This window comes from Oncorhynchus tshawytscha, linkage group LG14 (assembly GCF_018296145.1).
Source record: "Oncorhynchus tshawytscha isolate Ot180627B linkage group LG14, Otsh_v2.0, whole genome shotgun sequence".
Lineage (NCBI taxonomy): Eukaryota > Metazoa > Chordata > Actinopteri > Salmoniformes > Salmonidae > Oncorhynchus > Oncorhynchus tshawytscha.
Window position 1 is genome coordinate 53,194,860 of NC_056442.1, and position 12,500 is coordinate 53,207,359.

Here is a 12,500-nt window from a genome sequence, read left to right on the forward strand (position 1 = left end):
GGTAAATACTCGTCTATTTATGGGAAAATTCACATTGATGAACTCTTTGGTCCTTTATCACAGTTTACTGACTTACTATTTACTCCAGATGACTGTTCTTTTAAAATCATACGAGCAAAAAATATTTCATTTGATTTAGAATGCTAAAGTCAAGACTAAATTAAACATGTCTATTTATATAATACATATATATATATATATATATATATATATATATATATATATATATATATATATATATATATATATATATATATATATATATATATATAATATATAATATAAAAGCTTCACTCATACATAAGTTATACTTAAACCCCAAATGGTTTTCCAGTAGCTTGGGGCGGCAGCGTAGCCTAGTTAGAGTGTTGGACTAGTAACCAAAGGTTCCAAGTTCAAATCCCCGAGCTGACAAGGTACAAATCTGTTGTTCTGCCCCTGAACAGGCAGTTAACCCACAGTTCCCCAGTAGGCCGTCATTGTAAATAAGAATTTGTACTTAACTGACTTGCCTAGTTAAATAAAGGTAAAAAAGATTATTAAGGCTCATCCTTTGTTCCAAAATGGCCGTCATACAGATTAGGACTTTTCATTTCTAATTGAAAACGTTTTTTTATTTTTAAGTATCACCCTTTTTTAAACAAGCCTTACAAAGCTGGTTACAATTTCATTTTTATCCCCCTGAAAAATATAGAACAAATATTACATCAAATGTTATGGTCAAACTCAAATATACTGAAAAAAAACATTATTTATGGAAAAAATGTTTAAAAATTGTGTTATATTTATTAATAATATTATGAATTGAAACAGAGGAGTTATGCCACATGTACAGTTATTGAAAATGTATGGTCTATGGTGATAGGTGGGATGGGCTGAGAGGTTGAGGGGTGGTTTGTGGTGATAGGTGGGATGGGCTGAGAGGTTGAGTGGTCTATTGTGATTGGTGGGATGGGCTGAGAGGTTGAGTGGTCTATGGTGAGTGGATGGGCTATGGTGATAGGTGGGATGGGCTGAGAGGTTGAGTGGTCTATGGTGATAGGTGGGATGGGCTGAGAGGTTGAGGGTGGTCTATGGTGATAGGTGGATGGGCTGAGAGGTTGAGGGTGGTCTATTGTGATAGGTGGAATGGGCTGAGAGGTTGGGTGGTCTATTGTGATAGGTGGAATGGGCTGAGGTTGAGGGTGGTCTATTGTGATAGGTGGAATGGGCTGAGAGGTTGAGGGTGGATTGTGATTGGTGGGGTGGGCTGAGAGGTTGAGTGGTCTATTGTGATAGGTGGGATGGGCTGAGAGGTTGAGGGTGGTCTATTGTGATAGGTGGAATGGGCTGAGAGGTTGAGGGTGGTCTATTGTGATAGGTGGAATGGGCTGAGAGGTTGAGTGGTCTATTGTGATTGGTGGGATGGGCTGAGAGGTTGAGTGGTCTATTGTGATTAGGTGGGATGGGCTGAGAGGTTGAGTGGTCTATGGTGATAGGTGGGATGGGCTGAGAGGTTGAGGGGTGGGTGGTGAGAGGTTTGTGGTGATAGGTGGGATGGGCTGGGAGAGGTTGAGGGTGGTCTATGGTGATAGCTGGGATGGGCTGAGAGGTTGAGGGTGGTCTATTGTGATAGGTGGGATGGGCTGAGAGGTTGAGGGTGGTCTGGGATGGTGATGAGTGGTCGGATGGGCTGAGAGGTTGAGGGTGGTTTGTGGTGATAGGTGGGATGGGCTGTGAGGTTGAGGGTGGTCTATGGTGATAGGTGGGATGGGCTGAGAGGTTGAGGGTGGTCTATGGTGATAGGTGGGATGGGCTGAGAGGTTGATGGTGGGTGGTCTGAGGGTGGTGATAGGTGGGATGGGCTGAGAGGTTGAGTGGTCTATTTTTGATAGGTGGGATGGGCTGAGAGGTTGAGGGGTGGTTTGTGGTGATAGGTGGGATGGGCTGAGAGTGGCTGAGGGGTGGTCTATGGTGATAGGTGGGATGGGCTGAGAGGTTGAGGGTGGTCTTGTGGTGGGGTGGGATTTGTGGTGATAGGTGGGATGGGCTGAGGTTGAGGGGTGGTCTATGGTGATAGCTGGGATGGGTGAGGTTGAGGGTGGCTGATTGAGGGGTGGTCTATGGTGATAGGTGGGATGGGCTGAGAGTGGCTGAGGGGTGGTCTATGGTGATAGGTGAGAGTGGCTGAGTGGTGGGATTAAAGAGCTTATGTTTGGTCATGCATTATTGTTATGTGACTGCTTTTAACAAGTATGTAGTAGCAAGTAGGAAAAAAGCTGTAGGAAAAACCCCACCCCCTCCCTAAGATAATTGTCCTCCGAGGGGGGGGGGGGTATAAAAATAAAAATAAATTTAAGAAGAAAAGTACTTAAGTAAAAATTATTTAAAGTAACCTTAAGTAGTTTTTTCGGGGAATCTGTGTTTTACTTCACTAGTTATTATTTTTGACAACTTTTAATTTTACTTCACTACATTCCTAAAGGAAATATTGTACTTTTTACTCTGTACATTTTCCCTGACACCCAAAAGTACTCGTTACATTTTGAATGCTTAGCAGGACAGGAACGTGGTTCAATTCATACACTAATCAATAGAACATCCCTACTGCCTCTGATCTGGAGGACTCACTAAACAGAGAACATCCCTGGTCATCTACTGCCTCTGATCTGGAGGACTCACTAAACAGAGAACATCCCTGGTCATCTACTGCCTCTGATCTGGAGGACTCACAGAGAGCATCCCTGGTCATCTACTGCCTCTGATCTGGAGGACTCATAAACAGAGAGCATCCCTGGTCATCCCTGCTGCCTCTGATCTGGAGGACTCACTAAACAGAGAGCATCCCTGGTCATCTACTGCCTCTGATCTGAGGTGGACATCACTGCCTCTGATCTGGAGGACTCACTAAACAGAGAACATCCCTGGTCATCCCTACTGCCTCTGATCTGGAGGACTCACTAAACAGAGAACATCCTTACTGCCTCTGATCTGGAGGACTCACTAAACATAGAACATCCCTGGTCATCCCTACTTCCTCTGATCTGGTGGACTCACTAAACAGAGAACATCCCTGGTCATCCCTACTGCCTCTGATCTGGAGGACTCACTAAACAGAGAACATCCCTGGTCATCCCTACTTCCTCTGATCTGGTGGACTCACTAAACAGAGAACATCCCTGGTCATCTACTGCCTCTGATCTGGTGGACTCACTAAACGGAGAACATCCCTGGTCATCCCTACTGCCTCTGATCTGGAGGACTCACTAAACAGAGAGCATCCCTACTGCCTCTGATCTGTTGGACTCACTAAACAGAGAGCATCCCTGGTCATCTACTGCCTCTGATCTGGAGGACTCACTAAACACAAAAGCCTTTGTTATAGATGATGTCTTGGAGCTGGTGTGTACCTCTGCCTATCCTATCATTTTAAAAACAAGAAAATGTGCAGTTTGTTTTTCTTTAATTTAAGGGCATGTTTTATTTTTTATACTTTTACTACTTCTTTTGATACTTAAGTATTATTTTAGCAAATACATTTACTTTTGATACTTAAGTATATATTAAACCAAATATTTTTAGACTTTTACTCAAGTAGTATTTTACTGGGTGACTTTCACTTTTACTTGAGTCATTTTCTATTAAGGTATCTTTATTTTTACTCAAGTATGAAAATTGGGTACTTTTTCCACCACTGTGTAATAACACCATGACATAATGCATCAGCCCAGAGTCAGACCAGGAGAGGAAATCACTGCTGGAGGTTTGAATCAGTCTTTGTATGTATGTGTGTGTGTGTGTGTGTGTGTGTGTGTGTGTGTGTGTGTGTGTGTGTGTGTGTGTGTGTGTGTGTGTGTGTATGTGTGTGTGTATGTGTGTGTATGTGTGTGTGTGTATGTGTGTATGTGTGTGTGTGTGTATGTGTGTGTGTATGTGTGTGTGTGTATGTGTGTGTGTATGTGTGTATGTGTGTGTGTGTGTGTATGTGTGTATGTGTGTGTGTATGTGTGTATGTGTGTATATGTGTGTGTGTATGTGTATGTGTGTATGTATGTGTGTGTGTGTGTATGTGTGTGTGTGTGTGTGTGTATGTGTGTGTGTGTGTGTGTGTGTGTGTGTGTGTGTGTGTGTGTGTGTGTGTGTGTGGGATTATGTATGATTCCTGTATTACTAAGGGTGTATTATATCCGTGTGGACAGCTCCCTTCCCCCTCTCTCTGCAGCAGCAGTCTAATATCTAGGTTGTGACACACACAGTGATTGACTCTTCCTACCAGACCCTAAATATTGACGTTAGATTTGTCTCAGGTTTCTCTCCGGGGGTAACCGTTCCCATCTGGTTCTGCTTCCCAGGGTGCTTTGCTGCGGTTGCTGTGCCGACCTGCTAATGGTTATACCTGTGTGTGTGTGTGTGTGTGTGTGTGTGTGTGTGTGTGTGTGTGTGTGTGTGTGTGTGTGTGTGTGTGTGTGTGTGTGCGATATATAAACAGCATTGTGGTTTTATCTGATTAATGCATGGAACTGGAGCTGACTCTCTGAAGACCTGGGCTCATTTTGTTTTTGATTGAATTCCAACATAGTAAGCAGGTCGAGGTCTGTACAGGACGTGGGTATGTGTAGGCTCTCAGATCCTTACAAATAGAGATCACAGATGCAGAGACTGGGTTTGGAACATGGAAAAGCTCTCTGATAAGAATCCCTGTTATAAGAAAAATGGACCAGAAACATTTTTATATTCATACTCCCTAGGTATTTATTTTGCTATATTCATTCTTTCGAGAATCAATGAGTTGTAAGGATCAAATTGCCTGGGAGGGATGTCTGGTGTGATTCTTGTAAGAGGGGTGCTGTATTTCCTGATGGTGTTTAAGCATTCGTTTTCTACATTATGTAGAGCAGAGCTTCTCAACCAGGTTACTGTACTAGCAGGGACATGTTGCTCGGCCCAGACTACCCCTGAACTAACCCCTCATGTGCATTTTACCAGTAGGCCTCTGGTCCCATGAGTCTTCTCAAGTACCCCCTGTGAATAGGCCAAGTATTAGCACCCCCTGGTTGGGCCAAGTACCCCCTGAGGATAGGCCAAGTACTAGCTCCCCCTGGTTGGGCCAAGTACTAACCTGTGAATAGGCCAAGTACTAACCTGACTAGAGGGAGCCAGTCATCGACAGGTTGGGCCAAGTACCCCTTGAGGATAGGCCAAGTACTAGCACCCCCTGGTTGGGCCAAGTACCCCCTGAGGATAGGCCAAGTACTAGCACCCCCTGGTTGGGTCACGTAGCACCCCTGGTTGGGTCAAGTACCCCGTGTGGAAAGTAGCACCCCTGGTTGGGTCAAGTACCCCGTGTGGAAAGTAGCACCCCTGGTTGGGTCAAGTACCCCGTGTGGAAAGTAGCACCCCTGGTTGGGTCAAGTACCCCGTGTGGAAAGTAGCACCCCTGATTGGGTCAAGTAGCCCCTGTGGAAAGTAGCACCCCTGATTGAGAAGTGATGTAAAGGATGGTAGGATGTATAGATGGTGACACAGGAAGAGGTGTTCTCACCTGCGGGCAGGTGTCGTTGCTGTGCCGACTTGAACGCTAGTTCCAGAACTGCCCTCGTCTTCGCCAGCTCTGTCACCAGGGCAACCAGCATCTCTGCTGGCACCACATCCTGCTGCAGGTCTTCCCGCTTTGCCTCTGGTGGCGTTATGGGTCCTGGATTACTCAGGCAGATATTTTCTAGCTTGACGAGTCGGGAAGCCTGTGTCCGCGCCGCGTGGAGGAGCTGCTGTAACAGCGTCTCCTGGTGGCTATTCCCAGAATTACCTGCAGATTTCCCAGCAGCAATGCTCCGATCTTGCCTGAGATGCTCCAGGCTCTCCTTGAGGCGAGCTTCCATCTGCATGGACATCCTCCGTCCAGCAGTCTCCACCGCAACGCCACAGGCCCCTCCGTACTGAGCCACGAACCTGGGGTCAGGAGAAGAGGGATTAGAGAAGGATTACATCAGAGACCAGGAAGTAGGCTACATTACACAAGGACTTCTTTCAGATGTACACAGGTGCACAGAATTTAGGGGATTGATTTGGAATTGGTGGTTTGGCAAAGGTCGATTTGGGATTGGTAAAGGTTGATTTGGGATTGGTAAAGGTCGATTTGGGATTTGTGGTTTGGTCAAGGTCGATTTGGGATTGATGGTTTGGTAAAGATCGATTTGGGTTTGGTAAAGGTCAATTTGGGATTGGTGGTTTGGTAAAGATCGAAAAGTACTCGTTACATTTAGAATGCTTAGCAGGACAGGAAGATGGTCCAATTCACTCACTAATCAATAGAACATCCCTGGTCATGTACTGCCTCTGATCTGGAGGACTCACTAAACAGAGAACATCCCTGGTCATCTACTGCCTCTGATCTGGAGGACTCACTAAACAGAGAACATCCCTGGTCATCTACTGCCTCTGATCTGGAGGACTCACTAAACAGAGAACATCCCTGGTCATTCCTACTGCCTCTGATCTGGAGGACTCACTAAACAGAGAACATCCCTGCTCATCCCTACTGCCTCTGATCTGGAGGACTCACTAAACAGAGAATATCCCTGGTCATCCCTACTGCCTCTGATCTGGAGGACTTACTAAAAAGAGAACATCCCTGGTCATCCCTACTGCCTCTGATCTGGAGGACTCACTGGTTAGAAGGAATTTGAAATGATTTATACTTTTACTTTTGATGCTTAATAATTTTTATGTTAACCTTTATTTAACTAGGCAAGTCAGTTATGAACAAATTCTTATTTACAATTACGGCCTACCCCGGCCAAACCTGGACAACGCTGGTCCAATTATGTGCCGACCTATGGGACTCCCAATCACGGCCGGATGCGATTCAGCCTGGTTTCGAACCAGGGACTAAACACCTCCCTCTGCAACTGGATCCTGGACTTCCTGACCGGCCGCCCCCCCAGTTGGTGAGGGTAGGTAGCAACACATCAGCCACGCTGATCCTCAACACTGGAGCCCCTCAGGGGTGCGTGCTCTGTCCCCTCCTGTATTCCCTGTTCATCCACGACTGCATTGCCAGACATGACTGCAATACCATCATTAAGTTTGCAGACGACACAACAGTGGTAGGCCTGATCACCGACAACGACGAGACAGCCTATAGGGAGGAGGTCAGAGACCTGGCCGGGTGGTGCCAGAATAACAACCTATCCCTCAACGTAAACAAGACTAAGGAGATGATTGTGGATTACAGGAAAAGGAGGACCGAGTACGCCCCCATTCTCATCGGCGGGGCAGGTTGAGAACTTCAAGTTCCTTGGTGTCCACATCACCAACAAACTAGAATGGTCCAAACACACCAAGACAGTCGTGAAGAGGGCACGACAAAGCCTATTCCGCCTCAGGAAACTAAAAAGATTTGGATGGGTCCTGAGATCCTCAAAATGTTCTACAGCTGCAACATCGAGACATCGTGGTTGCATCACTGCCTGGTACGGAAATTGCTTGGCCTCCGACCGCAAGGCACTACAGAGGGTAGTGCGTACGGCCCAGTACATCACTGGGGCAAAGCTGCCTGCCATCCAGGACCTCTACACCAGGCAGTGTCAGAGGAAGGCCCTAATTGTCAAAGACCCCAGCCACCCCAGTCATAGACTGTTCTCTCTACTACCGCATGGCAAGCGGTACCGGAGTGCCAAGTCTAGGACAAAAAGGCTTCTCAACAGTTTTTACCCCCAGGCCATAAGACTCTTGAACAGGTAATCAAATGGCTTCCCGGACTATTTGCATTGTGTGACCCCTCCCACCCCTCATTTATGCTGCTGCTACTCTCTGCTACTCACTTTAACTATACATTCATGTACATACTACCTCAATTGGCCCGACCAACCAGTGCTCCAGCATTTGGCTAACCAGGCTATCTGCATTGTGTCCCGCCACCCACCAACCCCTCTTTTACACTACTGCTACTCTCTGTTCATCATATATGCATAGTCACTTTAACCATATCTACATGTACATACTACCTCAATCAGCCTGACTAACTGGTGTCTGTATGTAGCCTTGCTACTTTATAGCCTCGCTACTGTATAGAGCCTCTCTACTGTATATAGCCTCTCTACTATATAGAGCCTCTCTACTGTATATAGCCTCGCTACTGTATATAGCCTCTCTACTGTATATAGCCTCTCTACTGTAAATAGCCTCACTACTGTATATAGCCTCTCTACTGTATATAGCCTCTCTACTGTAAATAGCCTCTACTGTATATAGCATCACTGCTGTATATAGCCTCTCTACTGTATATAGCCTCTCTACTGTAAATAGCCTCTACTGTATATAGCCTCTCTACTGTATATAGCCTCTCTACTGTAAATAGCCTCTACTGTATATAGCCTCACTGCTGTATATATCCTCTCTACTGTATATAGCCTCTACTGTATATAGCCTCGCTACTGTATATAGCCTCTCTACTGTATATAGCCTCTCTACTGTATATAGCCTCTCTACTGTATATAGCCTCTCTACTGTATATAGCCTCTCTACTGTATATAGCCTCTCTACTGTATATAGCCTGTCTTTTTACTGTTGTTTTATTTCTTTACTTACCTATTGTTCACCTAATACCTTTTTTGCACTATTGGTTAGAGCCTGTAAGGAAGCATTTCACTGTAAGGTCTACTACACCTGTTGTATTCGGCGCACGTGACAAATAAACTTTGATTTGATTTGACTGTAGTGATGCTCTTGCACTGAGATGCCTTCCTTAGATCCTTAGGCCGCTGCGCCACTCAGGAGCCCTGAGTGGGTACTACTAGTACTTGTATATATTAAACCAAATACTTTTAGACTTTTACTGAAGTAGTATTTTACTGGGTGACTTTCACTTTTACTTGAGTCATTTTCTATTAAGGTATCTTCACTTTTACTCAAGTATGAAAATTGGGTACTTTTTCCACATAGTGCTTGTATATTAGTTGGTGACTAGTGGTTCTAATCCCAGAACCGACCAGGTGAAAAGTCTGTTGATGTGCCCTTGAGCAAGACACTGAACCTTAATTGTTCCAAGGTCACCTTTGAATGGCCGACCCTGGCTGTGATCTCCGAAGGTGTCTCAGGTAGGGATATGCAACAACAAAAACATTTCCAATGAATACACGCTTGTACAGGTGAGAAATAGGACAAATAAAAGTTATATGATTATTATTGGAAGTGCCTATATATATATATATATACCAACCTTAGCATTTTATACTGATAACAAGTTCAAACAGGTGCCATTAATACAGGTAACGATTGGAGGACAGAGGAGCCTCTTAAAGAAGAAGTTACAGGTCTGTGAGAGACAGAAATCTTGCTTGTTTATAGGTGACCAAATACTTATTTTCCACCATAATTTGCAAATAAATTCATTAAAAATCCTACAATGTGATTTTCTGGATTTTTTTTCCTAATTTTGTCTGTCATAGTTGAAGTGTACCTATGATGAAAATTACAGGCCTCTCTCATCTTTTTAAGTGGGAGAACTTGCACAATTGGTGGCTGACTAAATACCTTTTTGCCCCACTGTATATATATATATACCAACCTTAGCATTTCTCCACGCAGCGACCCCAACTCCACCTTGATGATGTCATCGGAGTACTGCAGAAGCATGTTCTCCCTCATCTGAGAGTTCTCCAGCATGGAGAAGAGCTTGTCCCATTTAGTCATCTCTGTAACCTTACAGGGGGCTTGGGTTGGGATAGCCGTGGCTGGAGAGAGGGAAAGAGAGAGAGAGAAAGAGAGACAGAGAGAGAGAGTGAGAGAAAGAGAGTGTGTGTGAGAGAGAGTGTGTGTGAGAGAGAGAGTGTGTGAGAGAGAGAGAGTGAGAGAGAGAGAGAGAGAGAGAGAGAGAGGAATGGGGAAGGGAGAGAGAGAAAGAGGGGAGGAGAGGTGGGGTGGAAGAGACAGGCATGTATGTTAGATGGCTTGTATTCATACATTTTAAGTCAACATGTACAACTGTCCATCTCTGTCTCAGATGATCCTTTTCTTAGCTTGAAACAGTATCAATCTATTTCCCTCTCTTCCCGTCTCTACACGTCTCGTTCTCTATCTTTCCCTCTCTTCCCGTCTCTACACGTCTCGTTCTCTATCTTTCCCTCTCCCCGTCTCTACACGTCTCGTTCTCTATCTTTCCCTCTCTTTTTCTTTCTGTGTCCTGGCAGTTTGAGTCATTGGCACGGTCTCTCCCTCTGGTACGGTAATGTGTTATGATGTTACTCACCAGGGTTTGTTTGGGCTGCTCCATCTTTAATAATGTAAAGTCACATGACAAACTGCCCCGAGCAAATGTACTGTTGGTTATGGTTTTCTGTTAGAGTATAAACCATACACACACACACGCACGCACGCACGCACGCACGCACGCACGCACGCACACACACACACACACACACACACACACACACACACACACACACACACACACACACACACACACACACACACACACACACACACACACACACACACCAAGGAGCCTACCTTCCAAACCAGCTGAGAGAAGAATTCCCCAATTAAATAGTATTTCTTTGATCAATGACCAGTTATTCATAATGGTCAGTTCTCAATAGGAGGATAAAAGCCCCGGTCTCCTCTCGCTTAACTTACTCTCTGCCCAGACTTTCACAGCCAACACTGACAGAGCACACTGAGGAACAGTCCCTGAGACACAACTACTGGAGATAGACTCTGCTAACAGAGGTAGAGCAGTGATTTCCAAACGTCTGTTGCTTCATTACCCAGCTGAAAGCTTTGGGACATTTCAGAGCAGCTGAATTGGAAGTGACTCACCATTCAGTAAACACTGGTCCAGATTATTTACATTATCTATGAACTGTACTTACTCAATGTACCCTCTGGCAGGTAACAGAGAGGAGAAGAGAGGAGAAGAGAGGAGAAGAGACGAGAAGAAAGGAGAAGAGAGGAGAAGAAAGGAGAAGAGACGAGAAGAGAAGAGAGGAGAAGAGAAGAGAGGAGAAGAGAGGAGAAGAGAGGAGAAGAGAGGAGAAGAAAGGAGAAGAGAGGAGAAGAAAGGAGGAGAGGAGAAGAGAAGAGAGGAGAAGAAAGGAGAAGAGATGAGAAGAGAGGAGAAGAAAGGAGAAGAGAGGAGAAGAAAGGAGAAGAGAGGAGAAGAGAAGAGAGGAGAAGAGAGGAGAAGAAAGGAGAAGAGAGAGAAGAAAGAAAGGAGAAGAAAGGAGAAGAGAAGAAAGGAGAGAGAGAGGAGAAGAAAGGAGAAGAGATGAGAAGAGAGGAGAAGAGAGGAGAAGAAAGGAGAAGAGAGGAGAAGAAAGGAGAAGAGAGGAGAAGAAAGGAGAAGAGAGGAGAAGAAAGGAGAAGAGATGAGAAGAGAGGAGAAGAAAGGAGAAGAGATGAGAAGAGAGGAGAAGAGAGGAGAAGAGAAGAAAGGAGAAGAGAGGAGAAGAAAGGAGAAGAGAGGAGAAGAAAGGAGAAGAGAGGAGAAGAAAGGAGAAGAGATGAGAAGAGAGGAGAAGAAAGGAGAAGAGATGAGAAGAGAGGAGAAGAGAGGAGAAGAGAAGAAAGGAGAAGAGAGGAGAAGAAAGGAGAAGAGAGGAGAAGAGAGGAGAAGAGATGAGAAGAGAGGAGAAGAAAGGAGAAGAGAGGAGAGGAGAAGAAAGGAGAAGAAAGGAGAAGAGAGGAGAAGAGAAGAGAGGAGAAGAAAGGAGAAGAGAGGAGAAGAGAAGAGAGGAGAGGTGAAGAAAGGAGAAGAGAGGAGAAGAGAAGAGAGGAGAAGAAAGGAGAAGAGAAGAGAGGAGAAGAAAGGAGAAGAGAAGAGAAGAGAAGAAAGGAGAAGAGAGGAGAAGAGAGGAGAGGAGAAGAAAGGAGAAGAGAGGAGAACACGTCCAGATTTGCTCAGCCAACTCTGGCACACTAACACAGTCAGTGCTCACACTCTCTATGATTACACTCTTAGTACTTCCTATCCAGAGATAAATAACTTGACAAAGAGCAACACTGGACAGAGTACATCTAGACAGACTTTTACAGCCCACACAAGCAGAACGTATCCACAATGATTCTAAAATCAAACTCTTTTAGTATGATATCTGTACACACACTGACTGAGCCCAGCCATACATAGGCCTGCCAATCATACCTATTAAATAGACTTCCAGGGGCTGCCTTGAAGCAGAATTCTGTTTTTTAATGCAAAAAAAATAAATAATAATAATAATATAATGCAGAAAATATATCTTGCTGTGTTTTGTAAATGCAGATGGAAAACCGATTGTAATTTCTGCTCGGCTTCAGACACATTTTGTGCTTCAGTTGCACCTCTCCACTCGGATGAGAAATCTTTGCTCTTGTAAAACCAATCCAATTCCACCGCATTCAAGACCAGGCATTATAGGTCAGCAGACAGCGACGTGATTGATTGCAGAGGAAGACGCAATGGTAACTTTTCTCTGGAAGTTTTTTTTTTTTAGCAAGTTAAAAATGCAAGATTTAACTTCAAGTAAAATATGAATTTATCT

General features: G+C 44.7%; 2 protein-coding genes across 2 annotated transcripts in view; one reads left to right on the forward strand and one right to left on the reverse strand.

The window, feature by feature from the left end:
• LOC112240918 (ventricular zone-expressed PH domain-containing protein) overlaps window positions 1-12,500 on the forward strand; it is a 190,581-nt gene that overhangs the window by 24,694 nt on the left and 153,387 nt on the right. The window lies entirely within an intron of this gene.
• Window positions 1-12,500, reverse strand: part of LOC112248047 (pentraxin-related protein PTX3) — a 17,521-nt gene that overhangs the window by 2,514 nt on the left and 2,507 nt on the right. The window contains exons 2-3 of the mRNA XM_042297671.1: window positions 9,548-9,713; window positions 5,522-5,928 (exon numbers count right to left, since the gene is read on the reverse strand). Of these exons, the coding sequence (XP_042153605.1) occupies window positions 5,522-5,928; window positions 9,548-9,713 (573 nt within the window). The remainder of the gene's footprint in view (window positions 1-5,521; window positions 5,929-9,547; window positions 9,714-12,500) is intronic.